Genomic DNA, 21,580 nt, shown 5'->3' with positions numbered 1-21,580 from the left:
GTGCCTAATCAAAGCCTCCTTTTCTCTTGCCACTGACGGTAGTACACATATGTCTGACCAGTTGACTAAGGGTTCCAGGCCAAATCTCCAGACCGTTGCAGAGCAGTGTTGTTGTCTTCAGAAGCCCTGTTAAGGTTCTGTTCCCTTGAGAGCATCTCAGTTCTGACCATCTGCATTGTTCAACAGTTGGACTTGATGATCTCAGAGGTCTTTTCCAACCTTAGTGATTCTATGATAAGGCCTCATCTAAGGTTATAGGGTTGAGATGACACAAGCCTCTCAAAATTCCACATGAGGCAAAATAGCTTGTAATTTAACAGGCAGTCTACTTGGGGACAAACTTGCCTCTTGTCTCTTTATTTGACAAGTACTGCAGGCAGTGAAATAGTATGAACAGGCAGGTTTTAGTGTTAAGAAATGTGTGTGCAGATTGTAGTGTAAGCATGAACATTTGATTTTTGATGTTCACACAGTGCTTATTTAAAACAAGCAGAGAAAGGTGATTCAAGCATTGTATTCTAAAATGCTCAGAACCTTGATGTATAGGAGTTAAATATTAAAAATGTTTCTATACATGTGCTTTCGTGGTGTGACTGTAAATATTTGTACTTATGATAATGTTTTAAAATAAAGTTGTCCTCTTGCAGAGAGGTTCTGTGGTTGTTAATGTTCTGTTTAGGGTCAAATCACCATATCAAAGATAGCATGGTAAGTCAAGGATCTTGCAGTTAGTAAAAGATTAATAGTTGCTTTCTTGCCCACCCTATCATTATCTATAGGGAAATATCAGGAAAAGACAGGTTTTCTCTTCATATTAGTCTATTTGATTCTTTCTGTATCATGGTAAAAGATTCATAATTGACAGACCTATTACTCTCTTAAGAACTGCATAATTCCTCTGTTGTGCTCATGAACTCTGTAAGAAAAACTGTTCAATTTTGGCTCTTGATGATGCTTCTCTGCCCTCTTTTTGCTGTACTGTTTTCAGCTGAATAGGCAATGTTTAAAAGAATGAGATACTGGGAAAAATAAATGACTACCTTTGGCTAATGTGAATAACTGTCCTCCTAGAGATGTAGTTTCCATAGCTGGAAAGTAAAATATTTCTCAGACTCTATTTTTATGCTAGTCAGAATATGAAAATGAATGTGGTGGATAATATGCCTGACTGAGACTTACTATATTCTTTTCTATCCCTTCACAGGTTTGGCATCTTCAGCTGGTCTCCTTTATTTACATACCTGGAGTGCTGCTGTTGCAGGCAACATTCTTGGTATCTTTACTATGTGTGTGTGGCCTCAACTAGCTGGACGCTTTGTTAGCTGTCTGCATCCTGGGAAAGCCATGAGTACAGCCATGTTTGCCTATGTCCTTGAATTATTCTTCTGTGTATGGTGTACAGCTTATAAATTTGTGCCTGGAGGAGTTTACATTAGAGAAAGCTCCCATCTTCTTCTAGGTACATCTGTGATAATCAACAAATACAAATATGCTTGCTTAAGCCTCAGGCAGACATGTGAAATATATCTAGTGTATGAAGAGTCTTTTCAAATGCTCAGTTACTGTTTACTTACTTACTGTGGTAAGAGTTTCAGTGCAAAAATTAATGAGATATGCAAAAAATAATCTATTTGTTTCTTCTTGTTAGAAGGAGTCTAAAATGTGGACAGAAAATAGAATTCAGTTAAGGGAAAATGACAAAGAAAAATGTCTGATAACTAAAGTACGCAGTGGAGGAAGAGATGTGTTAATCAGTCACCCTAAAAATATGGCTGCAATCCAGGGTGTGAATGCACAAATATGCTGGCTACCTAAGGCAGCAGTGCCTCAGGTAACAGGGTAGCTACTGGGACTGTACTGTAATTCAGTGCATTATTTAGCCCTGCTCTGCAGAGCAAAGTGCAGCATCCTGCTGATCTAGCTAGTCTGCATTGGAGACCTGAGCTTCTTTCCCGTGTGGCTCCACCTTATGTTTTTTGAACACACCGGCATGTTTGGGGGAATTCAGATGAGCCTGTAGTGTCAGAAGCACATGAACAGGACAGGCAGAAAATAAATTGTCAGGTATTTGCAAATAAGGAGGAACTGAGTTGAGCAAATACAAAGGCTTTAGCAGAATGATCACTTGATGAGGGTGGAGAGGGTGGAAAGGAAACCAACCCTTCCTGGTTCTGTCTCCAGAAGTATTTTTGTAATAGGCACTAACATGTTTCAATGGCATATTTCACTAACTATATTTAAACAATGCCAAACATTGTCTTGGGCTAATTGTGTGGGACATTTTTTAAATGTGATGCATTAGCCTATATTTTATTTGGAAAGAATTAATGAATGCTGTGCTTAACCCGTTGCTCCAAAGGTTTCAGATTTCATAAATGCCAGTAAGCACTTTGTATCACTCCAGTTTCTAACTCTCCATGTGTGCTTCTTATATTACAGCATTCACAGGAGGGATTTGATTTCATTAAGTTTTGAGGAGAATTTCATTCCATTACTGCATTATTTTATTTGTTCTGAAAGCATTCTGAGTAGTCTTTAGAAGCAGTTATCTTAACTAGTTAAATTAATTTTTTTTAAGTTACATGAAGAAAGCAATAGAGGAGTGTCAAATGCTTTCTTGAGTAATGCTTTCACAAAAGAAATACTTTTATTCAAAATTCCTTTCTGGTACTTCTGTTGAAATTCACACTTGTGATTAATTTCCCTGGCATGATCATTGGGTAGTAACAGAGAGGTGGCCCTAATTTTCTCTTTGGTAAAGAAAACTGTGAATGTAACACATCTCAGCTGATGGCATTGCATGAGTTTAAATTCCATCTGAGAATCCAGTTTCTATCTTTTTTTGATGCCACCCCATAGCTCATCAGAGATTATACCATGAGATTTTGTATTTGTTGTTGTGCTTTTACCCTTAGAGCTTCACTTTCTGGCAAACTGCTGGTTTTCTTCTGGTTTCTTCCAGGTGCAAGTGCTATTTCTTGCTTTCTTCTGTCCAATATCCTGCCTTTCTCTTGCTGCAGTTTGGGTAGGGAACTGCCAGGAAAACCAGGAAAAGTGACAATGAAAGTAAGATCATTATATTCAAAACTTCTCTGCTGCTTCACTGTGATGTGATACAATGCTGAGGGGTTAGATTCCTGATCTTCATCAACTTTAATGGATATGAATCAGTCACCCTTTGAGAAAGGTTTTGTGCACACCCCTTCATTGTGCTAGGCCCAGTGTCTGTATTTGCAAACTTTCACTACAACTAATGTAACAAGTAAGGGAAATAAAAAAATACTGAGTAATAGTTAAGTATTACTCTGAAGTAAAATATGGCTTCTATAATTAATTAACTATGCCACAAAGATATTAAGGGAATATGTCTTCTCCAGCAGAGCTCTTATCTAGTTCATTATCCTCCCATGCTTTCTTTGAAAGTAATTGGATTCTTTATCTCATTAGGGATTGGAAAAGACCTGGTACTGTTAGTTTGAGCTACTTATTGCAAAGATACCGTCCCTACACATTGCAACAGTTAGTGCACTGAAGTTGCTTGCTAGCTTTTAAAATGTATCTGTAGGTATGTTTAGTTTTTTATTCTTAAAAACAGAACTAATTCTTTTGGCTCTGGAGCTCCAGAATACAAGTTGCTGCCATCTTAAATTGACCTTCCAACCTGCTGCTGTTTTATAACAAAGTGTTGAGCAATTGCTTTTGTAGTTCCTATTTGAAAAATGTGTTCCTTGTATCTTGTGACAGAGCAGTTCATTGTCAAAGATAATAAATATGTGAAATCATCAATGTACTTTTTTTCATCAAGCTGTTATTTTAAGGTTCAATAATATGGAGGTGTAACTCAATCGTACTTGTCCAGGTTAAATTCAGTAAACTTTGAAAACAGTGGGCCCAGCTGAAGAGTTGTAGCCATCAGTAGGACCTGGAAGAATTTTAGCATAATTTTTCTTCTATGTATTAGCCTTTTTGAAATAATATCCTGGAGCTGTACTGCAAATCAGTCTTTACTTGAGATACTTGTCAGTAAATGTCATAGCTCCTGCATTGCCTCAGTATGTATGGCATTTATCTGCATTTTGCTTTGAATCATCTTTGTTGTTGGAACCATAAGGTTGTTGTGCTGCAACACAGCAGCTGGGAGTTTATAAAATACATGCTTATGAGCAATGTTTAATATGTTAAAAGTCTATGAAAAATTGAATTACTTATATTTTTACAGGTTTTATAATGCTATGTATTGGAGTAGACTTTCTAACAGGACCCAAGAAAGACCTTAGCTCTATCTTTGAAGTGAAAAGCAATCAAAAACCATTCTTTAAAAGGAGCAAAAAGTATATTAAACTATGTAAGTATAATTTTAGTTACTTTTCTGCATGACTCTAAGAACACTGTCTGAGGAAAAAAAGACAAAACACTGTAGAGTATTTTCTGAGATGTTTCAGAAATTGTTTTTTTGGTACTAGTTTGAGACAGACTGGTAGTTGGTATTTCCCTAGTTCCAGGTTAATGATGACATGTACTACTGGAGGAGCTGACTCACTGTGATTATGACTGACAGAGGCTACTCCTAATGGAATGTGTTAATCAGAGACAAGAAACTGGGCAAAAACCAAAATGTGAAAATGGATCCAGCATAATTTGTGGTTTCATTTTAGTGGCTGAGGAGGAGGCCTCTCTGGATCTTGGCATTACATTGTGTGTACAAAAGATATGAATGATTTCCCAGCCATTCTGTATGGCAATCTTGAAGCGGTGCAGTGTGACAGCACAGATTTTCAGATTGTATGTATGGGGTCTGCTTTTTTCCTTAGGTTTGTAAGAGAAATGAAAATCAAATGTTTGAAGTTTTATCACTTTTTGGCTTTTAAACCAGACAAATATTTTCAACCATTTCTCTACAATCATCTGAATTCCTGATTTGTTTTCACTGTCAGCTTACTGTTTCTGAAGAAGGATGTCTGTCTATAGTGTGAAGTTTGGTAGAGGAATGAAATGCTAGGCATGAGGGCACGGTAACCCTACTGAGATCAGGATGCTGAAGATTCCAATTCCTGCATCCTTTCTTCCATGACTTTGGAGCAAATTGCTTGCCATTTGTGTACATTTTGCTGTATTTGGGAAAAGGAGACAATAGTGCTTCACAGTTTTTCAGGGCTGTTTCTGGAATCTTTATGGAGGTCTTTATCCTGTATACTCAGGGGCCAAAAGAATGTGGCCTGTGAGAGTTTGTGTGTCAGAGACAACATGAGCACCATTTCAAGTGGTTTGAATATTACTGCTAAGAAACATTTCACAAAAGTAAATTCATATTTAAAAATACTACCAGTCACGAAGTACAGCCTTTGCTCAGCTAATATTGTAATGTTGCAGCAGTACCTCTTGTACTTCCTCATCATGCCCAGACTTGTACTGTTTCTCAGCTTCCATTCTAAGAACCTTTGTGTCTTGCAGAGTATGAAATTGTTTGACATGTGCTAATATAAGCAGCATGTCTTTCTTTCTGACGTTACATTACAATACATTAAATGTATTGTATGTATTAAATTTTACCCAAAACAATTCCAGAAAACTTGCCTTAAAGTAGTTTCACGTCTTTTTAAATACATGAAAGAACAAACTGGAGTTACTAAAATCATTGTAGATAGCTTATGCCACTGTGTAAATGGAGTAACTGCAGAGGGCTTTGATCATCAAATTACATTGTGCTGAATGATGAGAGCTTCTGAGTGCACACTGTGGTTGTTTGTAATATTACAGGAGCAATTAGAAAGCTCTGAATATGCTTTCTATGAAGCTGCACTGTCTTTCCAAGAGTATGTCAAACAAATGACCACTCTGTAAGTCTGGCAAGAGTCACATCTTTCTGACATCTAAAGGCTTGCAAAGTAAACTAAAATTTATTCCACACATTGTATTAATACAAGACAAAAACTGTGCACTGCAAATGCATACTTGCACACAGAGAGGAAAACACTGAAGGGTTTTCTCTTCATGCTGTAATTCATGTCCTATAATGAATTACTTGCTAGGAGTAATTTTTACGTAACTATTCCAAGGAGTTTTGGTACCTTTTATCTGCTCAGCACGTTGTGTTTTGGAGAGTGTACTTGTACACATGTGCATATTCTGCATGCATAGATACTGCCCTGATCTGGTGTTGTCATTTAAACCGACACATTTCTTATTATGTGAATAGCACTCCTTAGAATAACAATGTCCTGTAATAACATTATTTTTCTCAAATTAAAAACATTTTTTTGGTGTTTTTCTATTTCAAGTATTGTGGCTGTTTGTTGGTGTTGGTTTGCTTGGATTGGGTTTACGTTACAAAACTTACCAGAAGAAGCTGGGCCAAGGGGTGAGTAGGGTGCTTGGAGAATGGTAACTTTCAAATATACAGTAAAATGTGTGTGTGATAGCTTATGTATGTTAGTTGTTGCTAAAGAAATCTTTGTAACCAAGTATTCAGATAAACTAATGCAGAAATGAAAATGCAAAAATTTAATTTATAAATTCATGTCAAATTGAAATGTCTGGGTCTTTGAAGATTTATAGTGATCCTATGAAGAAAAAATATTTTGAAAATTTAAGAGATTCTTGTCTCATATGTTCAAGTTGAACATTACTTTTATGAATCAGTTTATTTCAACTCTATTCAAACTGGACAATGCTGTTAGCAGCCTGATCTCCTGTAGGGGAGTTTGAACAGATAACTTCCTGAGATTTCTTCCAGATGAAGGAATTCTGTGATTCTCTATTATATCATAATTCTGAATTGAAGCTGACTGAAAAGTTGGGTGACATTGATTAGACTTAGACTAGGTATGGAAATTGGATAAAAATTTGAAGATTCCAGTCTTCTGTCTTGCAAGAAAATAGGTATTGCAAAGGTGATAAATAACAAGATGGTTAACACTCATGGAGTTCCATGTTAGATTCACAAATGCACACAGATTTATATGGTTGGCCTTTTTGCAATTAACTCAAGTTTGTAGTACCTTGTGTGGCAAAATGTGGCCAACTTAGTAAGCTCCTCTTCATAAGATAAAAAAAAATGCATTGTCTCTTTCCTCTTCATTTATTTACTGTAATTTGTACAACTTCATTTTAAGTATTATGATTTTTATTCCCTTGTTAATAGCAGATTTAGTTTTTTGTAATTCTTTACAGCTTTATTAGGAAAATACATTGGATAAACCATCTCTTCTTGTATCTCTCTTACAGCACCATGTCACCATGTGTCTGGTGTTGTTTACTGCAAAGCTATAATATGTAAAATTCAAATTTTATTTTACTTTTTTCCATTTATTTTTTGAGGTTCCAAAAAGAGATTTCTCTGCTATGATCTGGCCTTTTAGGTTTGGATATGACAATGAAGGATGGTCTAATTTGGAAGGATCAGCTAATCTGCTTAATCAGACAGGTAACTCTTTTTTTCCCTACTTCATTTATATTTTGGAGGATTCATCTGAAGAGACAAAAGTGAAAACACCTGCTTGTTAACTGAGGCCATTTTTGCATTAACACAAGAACCTGTGTTTAGTTGTTTTCTCCTCAATTTGTGAACTGTTCCAATACAGTCACTTCAGTCAAAAATCCATTTGCAGAGGTGATAATTTGTTTATATGTTTTAAAGAGATTTCTGGTCAGAGGAAACATTTTATTTCCTATGTGGATTTTTCTTCTCATGTTGCTGATGAGTTACTTGTCTGTAGAGAAATTCTTTGCATAAATGAAGTAATATCCTTTTAGATAGAATACAATGGTATTTACAAAGGTAAATATACTTTTAGATCAAATGCAATGTTTTATAACTTCTGTGTCTTTTTTTTTTATGTGAAGCATTATGTAATTCCTAAAGGGTGTGAAATTCAAATGCCATAAACAATGAATGCAGAGAAGAAACAGACAAGTCTGTTTCCATCACCGAACCAGAGCAATGTATTAAAGAAAAGTAGCGATTGTAGCTTGGCTGTCATGATTTCATGATTTTATTGTAAAGAAGAGTGTCTAAACTTTTGCTCATGGGCAGGATTTTGGTTGGAAAATTAGCTATAGGAAATAAAGAATTTGGACTCAAGATGAGTGCCATTGCAGAGGGCATTGAAAGGGATTGGCCAGTAGTTCTTGTAGGTGTTACTTTTTTCCTGCATTACCCATGAGATAGGGTAGATAGGGGACTGACGGTTTAAGATCTAAAGCAGTTCAGGGAGTTAGGAAATGTCCATGCTGCAATTCCAGCATTTGTTGTTCTCCAGTCCACCACGGGATTTTCCTGAGCAGCTCAGGCTTTACAAACCCAAGCAATGAAAAGGCACTGACAGGTGCTCCTGTCTTGATTTTGTGGCATATGTACACAGGAGTTAGTGATGAGAGTGATTTTAATCTCGTTCCCTTTATTGTCCCATGACCAAAGGTCCAGAGAGGTGCACTATGTTGGCTGTCTGGTGATACGAGAAAACAGCCAGCACATTTAATTAATTGAAATTTGGAGTATTCTTCTACATAAGTGATTCCATAGTTCATGTCTGGGTGGTTATTTAATCTTTGCAGATTTATTTATGAATTTTAAAGAATGCATTTATTTCTGCTATCTGTAGTTTAAATTAATGAATATTAGAAAAAGTGATTACCTGGTTATGTCCATTGTCATTTCTTAAGGGTAATGAAATATCACTTCTAAAAAAGACAGTTGGTAAGTCAAAAAGGCAGCAAAATCCAAAATATAAGTTAAAAAATCATAATTTCTGATAGGTGGAAATGGTATTCTAAAGTTTTATGTTACATGTATATTATTATATAAAATACTACATTAATGTTGTCAGTAAATGCATTCAGAGTTTGGCTAGAAATTCCTATAGGAAGAGTTCCTGATTTTGACAGCCATAGAGAAAAGAGTAGCTATCTGCTTTAGGATAGGGGTTGTCTTTAAAGGTGTGGTGGTGTGCAAGGAATGAATAGCACTCTCTTTTACTCTCTTTTTGAATAGCAAAGATGCAACATGTAATGGCTTTTGTGACTGGAATTTCTGTTTGCCCTGTAGGGATCTTACCTCAACCTTTCTTAATGGTTTCACTTACTGTTTCTGTGATCAACATGTATGCTAATGATAGAGAAGGAAAATCCTGGGAATCCACTTAAGAAGTCTGAGCTCCTATTTTCCATGATGACAGTGCTTTACACTGCTGCATAAGATATTTCAAAAGAAAAAAAATCTTCTGTGGTGCTGGATGGTCATAAGTCCTTATGAAAGGGCTGTGGATGAAGTGGTGACTCAGTTTGCCTTCCTGTGTAGAAGAGCACTCTAAAAGGGGCACAATTGCAGCAAGAAGGGAGCATTTAGAACACTTGCTGCTGCTGCAGCTGTACTGACTGGCTGCTCAAGCTGAGTCTGAATGGTTCAGCCATCCTGTCAGCAGCTTGCAGACTCCCACCTTCCTTCAGCATGGGCAGGTGTTTCTTAGATACCAGTTCCTCAAGGGAACTGTGTCCTGCAGTTAAAATATAGGGGAACCCATTATGCTCTCCTGGCAAAACCACACATCTGCATGTAAACAGGGAGGGACCACAGTGCTATGGGAAAGTGAGGTGGCTGCAGATGGTCAGCAATTCTCTGGAGCTACAAACCCTTCTGCTTACCATGTCTCGAAGCTGTTGCAAGGTTGCTCTGGGCTGAATAATTATTTTGGCAACAGCATCTAGCTGTGTCTTGCACAGGACCCTTAGAAGCACAATAGGATTTGGTAGATGAAGGGAAGTGCAGATGTGCTATGTGGTGTTTGTACATCAAATTGAAAGCAGTAGGCTTGCTATTGTGCTGTTAATTTGTGTGTGCGTAGTATCTCTAATGCTTTTGAAGTGCCGTGAGTTCTGCGCAGGCCAGCTGTATTCTGCAGTCACATGTATCTCTGGTTATGCACCAGGGATCAGCCATGGCAAGCAGAGTTCATGCAAAGGTCATCTTCATCAGAGTTTGAGTGGCCTGCAGTAGCCAAAAATTTGGGCATGACTTTGTTGCTAACATTGATTTACCTTGACTGACCCCTGAAGGGCTTGTGTCCATCCTTCTGTAATCAAAAGGGAAATAATGACATTAGGTAGCTATTTGTACGTCCCATTTCTAGGTAACAGTTATAAATGTGAAAATATTTTCTTTTTTTCCCTCCCATCTTAGAAGCAGATTTTATCACTATTATAGAGAGTGATGCCTCTAAACCGTTCATTGGAAACCATGATCCAACAATGTGGCTAGGAGAAAGACTGGGATTTTATACAGATTTTGGTCCAAGCACAAGAGATCACACTTGGGGGTGAGTCATCTTTACATCCACAGTGACAGTAAATAGATGTAAATATATTGCCCAATACAAACAGCACTAATACAGAAGGAAAGAGTAGTTGGAATAGTAATCACCGTAATCACTTGCTGAAGCTTGTCCTTTAGGAACAGGCTTTGATTCGTTAGCATTACCATGCAATGTGGATGGAGTTTTCTCAGTACTAAACATGACCAGATTTTGGTGCCTACCCTCATAAGCTACTTCAGTTTTAGTGGTGCAGAGAATGGCATCCTGCCCTTTAATGTACAGATCTGTAAGTTTAGCATTCCAAGGGCTGTATCTGATGCCTTTTTCACATTATTTTGTTTTGGGCTATGAGAATTTTATATTTCAGACTTAAAAATACGATAGCAGTTGGAAAATGTAGTGCATCAGGAGGTATGAAAAATTTTGAATTTATTAAATCTAGTTTGGGCTGTATAATGGGAAATGGGAATAGAAAGGTGCATGTCTGTTTGACCAGGTATTTTGTGTCTAATTTTACCTTAATGTTTGACCAGCTACCAGTTGCCTATCTTTAAATATCTTTGTCCTCTGGAAAAATACTGGCATATAATATGTTTTGTTTCTTTTTTTTCAAGGGGGATATACACATCTGTATGGCAGATGGAACTTTGAACTGATGTTGCAATGGCTATTTAATTTTTGCCATATGTGAGGGACATTTAGTAACTTTCTTCTTCCAGACTCTGTCTATTTGAGTCAGAATAGGGCAGAGAAGTCATTCTCTGAGATTTTATTAGTGAAATATCATGAAAAACCTGATGCAAAGTGTCCAAACAGAAGCTGAAAAAATAGAAATCTTCCATTTTAAAGGTGCATTTCTACCTACTTCCACTTTTAATAAAACACCTTTTAATTTCTGGTAGTATAAAATTTTGTTTTGTCTGAAATACAGATCATGAAAAGCTCAGTGAAAGAACATATTTATGGAATGATATTCTTAGGGTAGGGATTAACTTGACAATATATTTTTAGACATGTAGTTAAGCAGTATTTTAGAGTGAAGCTTTCTATATTCAGAAAAATCCACTAGAGATAGCTTGTATTCTGCTCTTTAGTTTTTTTCAGTGACTGTTCATCTTCTGCTCACATTTATCTTCTTGGTTTACACCTTTGATGCTTGTGAATCACAAAATGTATCTCTTTGCCTCTCCTCATGTAGGATTATGGCACTATCCAGGTATCCAATTGTAAAATCAACCCATCACCTCCTTCCATCTCCAGAGGGAGAGATTGCACCTGCCATCTCCCTGACTGTCAACTTCACAGGGAAGCTGGTTCATTTTGTTGTTGCTCACTTTGGAAATGAAGAGTGCGTATTTTACTTATTTTTACATAGAGTGTAGAAAGTCATGTAATGGAATTTGCAAACTTCTGGGATTTCTTCTGTACCCTTTAAAATCTGCTGCTGGAATACTGGTTCTAGCAGGGCACCTTTGAAGAAATACTATGACAGTTTAAAATTGGTTAAACTACTGGTTTAAAATTTTGAAGCATTTTTTAAAGTAGGGCAAGTGTGTCATGCAAAACTCAGCTGAACCTACTATCTGAATTACTAGAGACTTAAAGATACAATTCTTCTAAGTCATAACAAATGGTAGGGCCACAGATGCATCTCCATGCAGGACAGCATCCTTCTGACTTTTTGCATATGGAATAGATACATTACATTACACAATGAGTGCAGATAGGTATAGTTAGAGATAGACAGCATTAATGGAAAAATGTTTTGTTTTTTTTTTTAAAAAAGTGACAAATCTGAACCTCCAAGAAAGGTCAGTGTTGAAACAGCAGCATGAATACCCATTAGTGTTCTTCTGAGAGTATGCAAGTGGAAATAGGAAGTCTGATCTCTGAATTCAGAAAAGCAGTATTATACCAATAAGGCAAATAAGTGATGGAAAAGAATAATGTATATATTTCAGTTCTTGAAAGCAATGTTTTGATTACTCATGTGTAATGAATATTAATAAGAGAGAGTTTTGTGAATGCTCCATGTAGCTATAATTTCTGTTATATTTGGTGTGATATCTAGTATGTTTGTGGCTAGGTAGTAAGATTTGGAATTTAAGAAAAAAATTGTTACAATTCATGGAGAGGAAAATTTATGGATAGGGTGCAGATATTGTAACACAATGAAGCTGCTCAGAAAGCCATAGGAATTCTCTGTATCCCATTTCCTTCCCCTGAGTAAAAGCTGCATCAAACCTGCAAATTGTTTATAGATTTTCCATTTATTAAACAAATATGGTTGTCAGAAATCACTCCCCAGTTTTAACTCTAGAAAGGAATTTAATTCTGTGCCTCATACAGGTGATTAGACTTGCCTATCTGAGAAACTGTTTGTCAAAGTAGAAGAAAATAACACTGTATTATCCCCTCTCAAAGGAATGAGATAAAGATGAAGGAGAAAATATGAGGAGACACATGGGAAATGAGCAAATTGGATTGTGTTTTAGAGAGGAATGAATTTGTAACTAAATACTGCACATAACTGCTCATTTTTAGTATTTTTTTCTTCTGCTGCTTAAGTTGACATAGACTACAGAATAGTGGATAACTGGGGTTGTTTTTTAAATATGATTTTTAAAATGTGGGACTGTAACTGTGCCTGTGCCTTTAAAAGATCCCGTCTTCTGGAGAGGTGCATTCTGGAAAGAGCAGTTAGCTGAGCAGGCAACTTCACATTTACCTAGGTCAGACTTCTTAAGTGTTTGGGGGTTTTTGTGTCTCCTGTCTGTGTGCTCTTTCTCCCTAGTACAGTTGCTTCAGGCAGAAGTACCACTATTTAGAAAGCATAGCTGCTTTCTAAATTGTAAATAGCTGTCTTCTTTTGGGTTTACAAGTTCTAAAATCAGCTCTCTCTGTCAATGTTATTTAGTCCAGACTACGAAAATATAGAAGGCAGCATGATTTACACAACTGTTTAAAGTCAATAACATAAAGAATCATAGAAAGAGAACTGCTTTTGCATTATTTTATGACAAATCCAAGGACAGGGAATGGGATCCAATGAAGCATTTTACCAGGCTCCACTTATGCTATCGCTATGTTGTTATCATGTTGGAACTCTTTTGTAAATCTTGTTAAAGAGATGTGAAATACAGGCCAAATGTAATTAAGTAATGCTAATGGGATGATGTAACTCTAGTTACATTTCATAAATTATGGCACCCAGGCTTGAAGACTTTATTTACTGTGATCTATCCATAAGAAAAAATCTTTTAGCATATAAGTTCTTTGTTATGCACTTGTGCTAGCACAGTTAAATTTTAAGTGCAAGCAGAGACAAGGTCTTATATAACCAAAACACTAACATTGACATTTCCTGGTGATGGTATCAGTATTAAAAACAAAACAGTAGTAGAAAATGTTCTTCCTGTAATGGATAGAAAGAAAATGTGAATTACATCTACCATGACCATGTAGCTTTTATCAAATGTAGTAGATAATTTTGAATCAATGAGATTTCTGTAAACTTTCATACTCTAATACTGAGCAACAAAAAATTGTACCAGATTGATTTGTGGTTTACTATGTCATAGCACAAAGATTGTGAGCTAAAATGTATATGTCTTAAAGTCTTTCCCATTTCTTTCAGAGAGGACTTGGATAGAAAACTCCAAGCTATAGCTGTTTCAAACCTATTGAAGACTAGCTCTAAGCAGGTTGTATTTCTAGGATACATCACTTCAGCTCCTGGATCCAGAGACTATAATGAATTAATAAAAAATGGAAATGTGCAGGTAATATAAAAATAACACATATTTAGAGAAAATATATATTGGAAGCCCTCAGCTTAGTATTTCAAACTAGTAACTTAAATATAGGCAGAGAAGAAAACACAAGCCTATTTTCAATTACAGTCTTTAGCTACCACAGGATATCTTGCAGAGAAGGTGGAGTTACACCGTGAAAGAACAAGAGGCAATGGACAGCAGCTGCCTCAAGGGAGTAATGTAATTTAGAAGAAATAAAAAGTTGCAGGGTTGTCAAAGATTAGAACAGGGCCTGGTGAAGTTGTGAAACATTCATCCTTGGAGATATTCAAAAGTTAGCTCCATAAGGCCCTGAGCAACCTGCCTGAAGTGACTTTTACCAGGGTTAGGTGAGCTCCAGGCATCCTTTAATTCTGTGATTCTTTTGTTTTAAAAAATGAGCTCCTCATTAAGAGATATAAAAAAATTGTCTGATTTGTCCATGTCTAACAGTGAGGTTTTTCTTTCTGCCTTATTACAATGTTTTAGGCAAAATATTTTTCTGCAGTGAGTTTGCACACTGCTCCTGTTATTGATTTAAAGCCTACCCAGATGAACACTTACCTTGTTTGTTTGACTTTTTTTCCCTTTCGCTTCTAGGATATTGACAGTACAGATAGGGACAGATGGTGTAGCTATATTATGTATCGTGGAGTAATAAGGTATGTTAAAGTGAATCACTTATTTGTAGGTTTAAATATCTTGATGGTTATTAGTTTTATAATCATCTTTAAGTGAATGTGGAAGAGTCTTACATCCCTAAACTATTATTATGGGCAGTATATGAAACATTGTTCTCAGGATCCCAAGAATTGGTATATCTCTGAATATATTTTGCTAAGACACTATTGCAGGTTTCATCATTCTGCATTAAAAGTCTTCAGATCTACTCTGCTTTGGTAACATAAAACTACATTTTTCCAAAGCTCTAGCTTTGCAACTTCATTCTAAAATGTAAGACCTAATTTTTATGTGACACAGAAGATAGATATTTTGAACTATGATTTTGTGGAAGCAAAATGCTGATCTAATCCAGCCAATCTTTATGCTGGATTTAGTGGTAACTTGAACTGTGTAAGCTTGGGGCACAGGACCTATGCACTCCATATCTTTTAATACCAAATTGCTTGTAAATCATGTTTGTACTGGAATGGAATTCAGCTTATTCTGAATAAACTATGCAAATTCTGCAGTGTTCACAAGTCATAAACTTGATAGCTATCTTAACAGTATTGAGTAAAAAAAAAGAAAAAAAGGCAACCAAAAAAACTCTACTAAAACTCTATTTGCAATTTGAATTTTTCTCATTATTCCTTCAACTGATGCTTGAGTTTCTTTCATGAATATTGAAACCTCTTCAGTGAAAATTTGGTGAGCTTATACCTGCATTCATATTCTAAAGCTGTATTTTTTTAAAAAGGCTTTTAGACATAGAACTTATTTTTACTGTGAAACAGTTTTTCAGTTTTTATGCTTGTGACACGATGTTATGATCCTGTTTATGGAGCACTTTCAGTTTTTTGAAGGCAAGATTCACAGAAATGGAACATTGTGTTGATAAGTTCAAGCACAACTCCTAGGGGAAAAAAAAAAGCTACATTAAGAATGTGTTGAAATTTTCTTGAGTTATTTCTTCAAACTAACTTGTCTCATATTTAACAGGCTGGGTTATGCCCGCATATCTCATGCTGGTTTAAGTGATTCAGAAGTCCAGATGGCCAAATTTAGAATCCCAGATCACGTGGATAGCTATGTGGACAATGATAGAATTGTCACTGATCCCAGCCAAGTTCCTGAGGACGTCCATTTCAATCCCAGGTCAGTGTGTCTCAGAGGAAATCAAGGGGATGATGTACCTGGCATCTTATAAAAGAGAAGTCTAGGAACAAAATTATTTCTAAAGTGAGAGGCACTGATCAATACCCAAATGAGCAGAAGAGTAGGAGTCAAGAACTTCTGTAATTTGTAATTTCATTTTTCCAATTGATTTGGCATATACTCTGGGAAAAACAGACTGTTTTATCACAGCATAAATTGCAAGTAATGCTCATTTCATCCAGGCAATTTCTGAGATTGTTTGATAGGGGTATTTGCCAAGTGGTGTGGTGACTCATTTGATAGCTGATAAAAGATCTCCCATGTTTCTCAGCACTTTGGAGATTGGGCTTTTAATACATTGTTACTCAGAATATCAAATACAATATATACATTAAATACTTTTTGCATAAGCATTTAAAAACATGCCATATAATTGGAGCAAAAATTAAAAAGAGTGCCTGAGGCAGTATGTTGCATGTGTCAAGAAGAAAAAAAAAAAAAAGGACCAGGTTTTATGTAAAATAGTTATTTATTTCTAAATTGCTGTCATTTTTTCCACTGGTATTGCATAAGGAAGAGATAGAGAGAAAAAGATATTTATTCTAGTATTGATACCAGAGAAAAAGTCATGAAGTTTGTGATAGATGTTGCCACAGAGAGATAATTCCCAGTAATGTCATGTTTACTACTCCTAACCTGCATAATGCAGAATATGTTACTTTCTCATATACATCTAACAGTTGAGCTTACTCACTTCTTATGTACCACTCAGCCACTGGCTTCCTGTCTTAAGCAGGAGTTTGCCCAGACTTTTCCACATGATGGAACTTGCCTACAGTTAGCATTCACCTTCAGATTTTTCTTGATTGACTTCAGCACAGAATCTTGTCCTCATTTTTTTTGTCTGCCTATAATCAGAAAATGTTTACCCTATTGGAATAGATTTAGCTTTTTCTGATTAACTCTACTTCTTTAGAAATACAATGGCACTGCTCTTAAATATTACTTAGCACTGATATTTTGAATAAGTACTCCATTTTACTTTTGCAAGTCTGTCTACCATAATAGTCAGTTGTCAAAACTTTCACATTTAAATTTGGAATGAAAAACTACAATTTTCACCACAATTTTCAAAAGCAAAATGTACAATATTAATAACAGGGTTATTTTGACTATTTTGATACTATGGGTGTTTAAATTGTATCTCCATTGAAACTGGGACTAAAAATGTAGCTTAGAATTCAAGCAGATAAATGCAAAACTCAGCTTTCTCATCTGGAGTTCCAATAATAGACTGCCTATAGCATCAGCAGAATCAATGTAATTAATTGTCTCCACTATACTCAAAAACCTTTAGTAGGAGAGGGTACTTAGAACCTGATTTACATTTAATAGAGATGGGGCCTGTTTCTGAAATAAATTGCCTAGGACATTCAGAAGTAGGGTAGTAATTGTATGATTTAATTACTTAGGTTAAATAATGTTGTAATAGTATTGCTCTGTTGAATATTTTTCTTAGGTTTGGATCTTATAAAGATGGACATAATTATGTACCTATTCATCACTTTCATATGAGCACCCCTAAATATTTTAAACGGACAAATTAGAGGAAGAAAATAAAATACTATTGAGACCAACAGGAAAGGTTTGCTGCTTGAAACTGAATTGGCAGTCCAAAGGACTACACTGTTTAAGGATGAGCAACTCCCATGCTGCACAACACTGTGAATGTCTATGGAGCTGCTGCCTTTCTTCTTCAATGAGCTGCCATCTCTATGAGGGAGGGAAGATGCATGCATTTTGGTAAACTGGTATTTACCTTGGCCAGATACCTGCTTTGTATGCAACAAAGCAAGGGTGGGAACTTGCTGTGGCAACAACTTCTTCTGCTTTTGTGGAGGTATCAAGTATCAGAATGCTATTGCAATAAAAATCTCGGCCTTATGTTTTTCAAAATAGGAATGGAACTAGTGTATTTTTAAATTGGGAGAGATGCAGTAAGTATGTGTTTGAAGTGTGAGCATTTTCAACTCAAACAGTATTTACATCTGCTGCTATTCTACATTTTATTCTTAAATTACTTTTACAACAATTTGATGTTCATAATACTGGAGAAAAAGAGGTGACTTTAATAGACTTCATTTTATTAGAATAAATATATTAGACATATATGGATATTAGACACTTCAATGTTTTTACAAAAGGGAGAGTATCTCTGAATAAGGATGGTTATGAGATACATGAACACACTGACAAAGAATTAAAAACTATCATGCTCAACATAACGAGGTTTCTGAGAAGGGAGAAAAGTTGGTTGTAACTTTTACTTAAAATGAACCATAATAAAGAAAAAAAAAAAAAGAAGAGAAAAGAAAAAGATGTGACACTGTGTAAAATGTTGTCTTCTCAGGTTCTCGTGGCAATGGGTTTTATATTTAGCTCCTGATCCTTCAGTATATGTGCAGAGCTTCCCTTTAACAATGAGGACATCTTCAGTGTTGTCCAAAGGATGTTTCCTGCTTGTGAGAAACATGTTAGGTAAATTAAGTGATGCATTCAATTTGGAAACCACATTTGTGATGTTGGTATTTAATACTGGGTGTTGTTCCAGTAATATATAAGCATAACATAACTATAAGGAATAGGATATGTTGCAGGAAAGAGGCTGGATTTTTTTCTCCCTCTAAGTCTTTGCCATATACTTTTAAGAACAGCTTGACTGAACTCAATTTTATTGTTTCTCTATGTAAGCAAATACAGGATGCATTTTTACCACCCAGGGTTTCTTGTTCTGCGGAGTCAGGTAATTGCTGCCAGCACCACACTTGTCACTTTACTCTGGTCACCTATCATTTTGCTCCCTGGTTTTTAGAGCTGTGTTTCTGAGGGTGAAACTGATCACTGGTCTTTGTGGACAGAGGATATCTGAAAGGCATTTAAAAGTCTCAGTGGTTATTTATTCATTATCTCAGATGTAACTGACAACCAGCTATTGTTGAAATAATTTTTCACCTATGGTCTGTGTGTCTTTACAAGCCCTCTGAACTTATTCTTTGTGTGACTCTCCAGCAAGACAGGATAAATTATGTTGTGGACTGATACAAATTACTTTCTTTGTTCTTTTATTGCAGTTTTCTGCAAACACCAGTAGCCCTTGTCTCTTCTTCCTCCCAGCTTGCAAAAGCAGCTGGCACTGGCACCAGCGTTGCACATTGTTCTGAGTATCCTCGTTTATTGTCAGCATGCTCTCATGCTAGCTCTGATGCAGAGCTAGCCACGTCCAGCCACAGGTTTGCCTTTTCATAGTCTGTAGAACACATAACATTATCTTGCCACATTACTTAACATTCTCCACAGGCTGGCTTTGCAAATACCTTGTAATGTGAGCAGTTTATTAATGTGAAATGCAAGAAATGCTACGTATAAGTACAAAAATCTTGAAAACTCCTGATTTTTTAACAATTAAAAAATAGAATGGAGATATTTTTCAAGAAGCCAGACACTGTAACATGACTTGTATAACAGATCAGATTACAAATCATATCTGTATGTAATCTTCAAAGTCTCTGAGCATATTTTGATGGATTTTTTACAGGATGCTCACCCCATTAGGAAGGTTCATGTTGACCACATGTAGTGAAAAAATCTAAAGCCTGAATATTCTCTTCTTTTAACTAGCTTGTGTAGTTTAATGTATGCAATTGGTAGTTAATATTTGTTGACATTTGCACTATTTTGTCAGAATGATAAGAAAAAACATGACCACAAACTGTTTGTATACTTGTTCTACCTCTGTGGTTAGAATGGGGAAGCTAAAACTAAATTTTATTTGTCCTTATATCTACACACTTATCTAATCCCTTGTATCTCAGCAGTTTAGAAAAATGTGCATTATATATCTAAGTCACAATCACTGTTTCCAGCTATGACAGAAATGTGCTAGAACAGGTCTTGCTGCAGGGGTGTGTGACTAATCTTTTAGTTTTCTAGTCATACTCTCTTCATCTCAGCTTTCATAAGAAAGTATGTTATGAAAGAAAAGGTTTGTGGATATCTTTATGCTTTCAGAGACGGCATGCAAAGAAAAGATGTATAAAATAAGCAGTATTTACTAAAGGTTTGAACTTTTGCTTGTGGTAACAGGTCTAGATTACATAAATCTGACTTCTAAAAACAATATGTATTCTGTTGTACTCCAAATCACATCCTCTGAAATTCTGTGCAGGTCAGTTGAAGTTAGTAGGAATGTAGAGGAAGACACGGCAGTACACCAGGGGCCTACCAGTGTGTATCTTGGAATAAAAAAAGAACTCCAGGTAACCTATATGAGAGCAACTTCTGAGAGTAATTGTGCTAGATTCTTTAGCAGGGTGGAGACTCCAGTCTCCTCTTACAGATATATTCCTGTCTTGACTCAGGCACAGTGACTCTGTGACTGTTGTTACAGAGCAGTCCAAAACCTGGGAGCTCCAGTTCAAACCTCTTGGGCTAAGAAAATCTTGAAATTGCTATTTCCCATTTTCAAAAACAGTGTTGCAGCTACAAACTGAGCAAGAGTTGGACACACCCTTTGGTTTTGAACCAGAGTTGATGTTATTGAAACAAGTTGTTGCAGCTTAACTTAACAGGCAGCCAGTTCCCACCTGTCTCACTGAAACAGAACACTGAGAATGTTCACAGTCCTCTGCTGATAGTGAGGGAGCTTTGTGGCCCCAGACAGAGTTGCTGGCTGTTTTGATGTGCCCCCAGGGCTCAGGAAGAAATTCTTACCTGCTCTCAAGCTTGGCTGCTTGGAGTTGCCTCATGATGAATGAAGCGAATGTAAAATTTTAAACTGAAGCTGAAAGAAAACAATAACTGGAATGTAAGAATTTAAGTATGAACTGCCCTAAAACATGATTTTTCTCATGTATGTAAGATAACATGTGTTTTCAGGACATTACTGAAGGACCTTTGGGGCCAAAGTAACATGGAACAAGTCAGAGAACAGGCCTTTCCACTTTAACAGGGAACATAGTATGGGTGCATAGGACTGGGAGATTAAAACGAGCTGAACTGTTTAATGAGTAGTGCTTTCAAGGAGTTTGTATAATCTGCAGCTGCTACTTTCTGCCACTTGAGGTCCTCAATTAGTAATAATTAGTACAGTTTGCTAATACCAAGCAGGAGTAACTCACAGGTGTTAAGCTTTTTCATTGTAACTCTGAGGATGAAAATTCTTTTCCAGAAGCATTACACAAAGCTGTGTTGATTTGGGTGTCAGTTGCCTTTTCATATCTGCAAGTGATTTGGAACTATGATTGCTGGTCCTCTTGTAGGTACTTTGTTTATTTTCTCACAATACCCTGCACTGTGCTTTGTTGCTGTTCTATCTGCTTTCTAAATGTTTGGCAAACTTTTCTTTGTAATGTTTTTCTTTTCAAAACAATTCTCTTCCCCCTCTGACTTGTAAAACACATCATAGCTTGTGATTCTAGTGCTTAAAATTAACTTTCAAGCTTGTTTCTAAACAAAGCAATGTGAATAAAAGTATTCAAGAGATACAATGGCTTTAGCAATCCGGAGTCTGATATTCCTTTTGGAATTTCTTTCTCAAAGATGCATCTGCACTGTTTCCTGATAGTGAAGAAGATATAACTGAGTAAATGGCTCTTCTTTCTC

At 36.2% G+C, this 21,580-nt stretch overlaps 1 protein-coding gene across 2 annotated transcripts in view; it reads left to right on the top strand.

Annotated features, from left to right (window-relative positions):
• Positions 1-18,278, top strand: part of CWH43 (cell wall biogenesis 43 C-terminal homolog) — a 28,137-nt gene extending 9,859 nt beyond the window's left edge. For both annotated transcript variants that reach the window (XM_015625161.3, XM_015625160.2), the window contains exons 7-16: positions 1,205-1,459; positions 4,220-4,345; positions 6,279-6,358; positions 7,318-7,423; positions 10,175-10,310; positions 11,506-11,655; positions 13,945-14,089; positions 14,702-14,763; positions 15,764-15,919; positions 17,439-18,278. In XM_015625161.3, the coding sequence (XP_015480647.1) occupies positions 1,205-1,459; positions 4,220-4,345; positions 6,279-6,358; positions 7,318-7,423; positions 10,175-10,310; positions 11,506-11,655; positions 13,945-14,089; positions 14,702-14,763; positions 15,764-15,919; positions 17,439-17,526 (1,304 nt within the window). In that variant the 3' untranslated portion in view covers positions 17,527-18,278. The remainder of the gene's footprint in view (positions 1-1,204; positions 1,460-4,219; positions 4,346-6,278; positions 6,359-7,317; positions 7,424-10,174; positions 10,311-11,505; positions 11,656-13,944; positions 14,090-14,701; positions 14,764-15,763; positions 15,920-17,438) is intronic.
• The last annotated feature ends 3,302 nt before the right edge of the window (positions 18,279-21,580 follow it).

Source organism: Parus major, chromosome 4, assembly GCF_001522545.3.
Source record: "Parus major isolate Abel chromosome 4, Parus_major1.1, whole genome shotgun sequence".
Classification (NCBI taxonomy): Eukaryota; Metazoa; Chordata; class Aves; order Passeriformes; family Paridae; genus Parus; species Parus major.
Note: the sequence above shows the minus strand (reverse complement) of the source record. Positions and strands in the feature narration are given on the sequence as shown.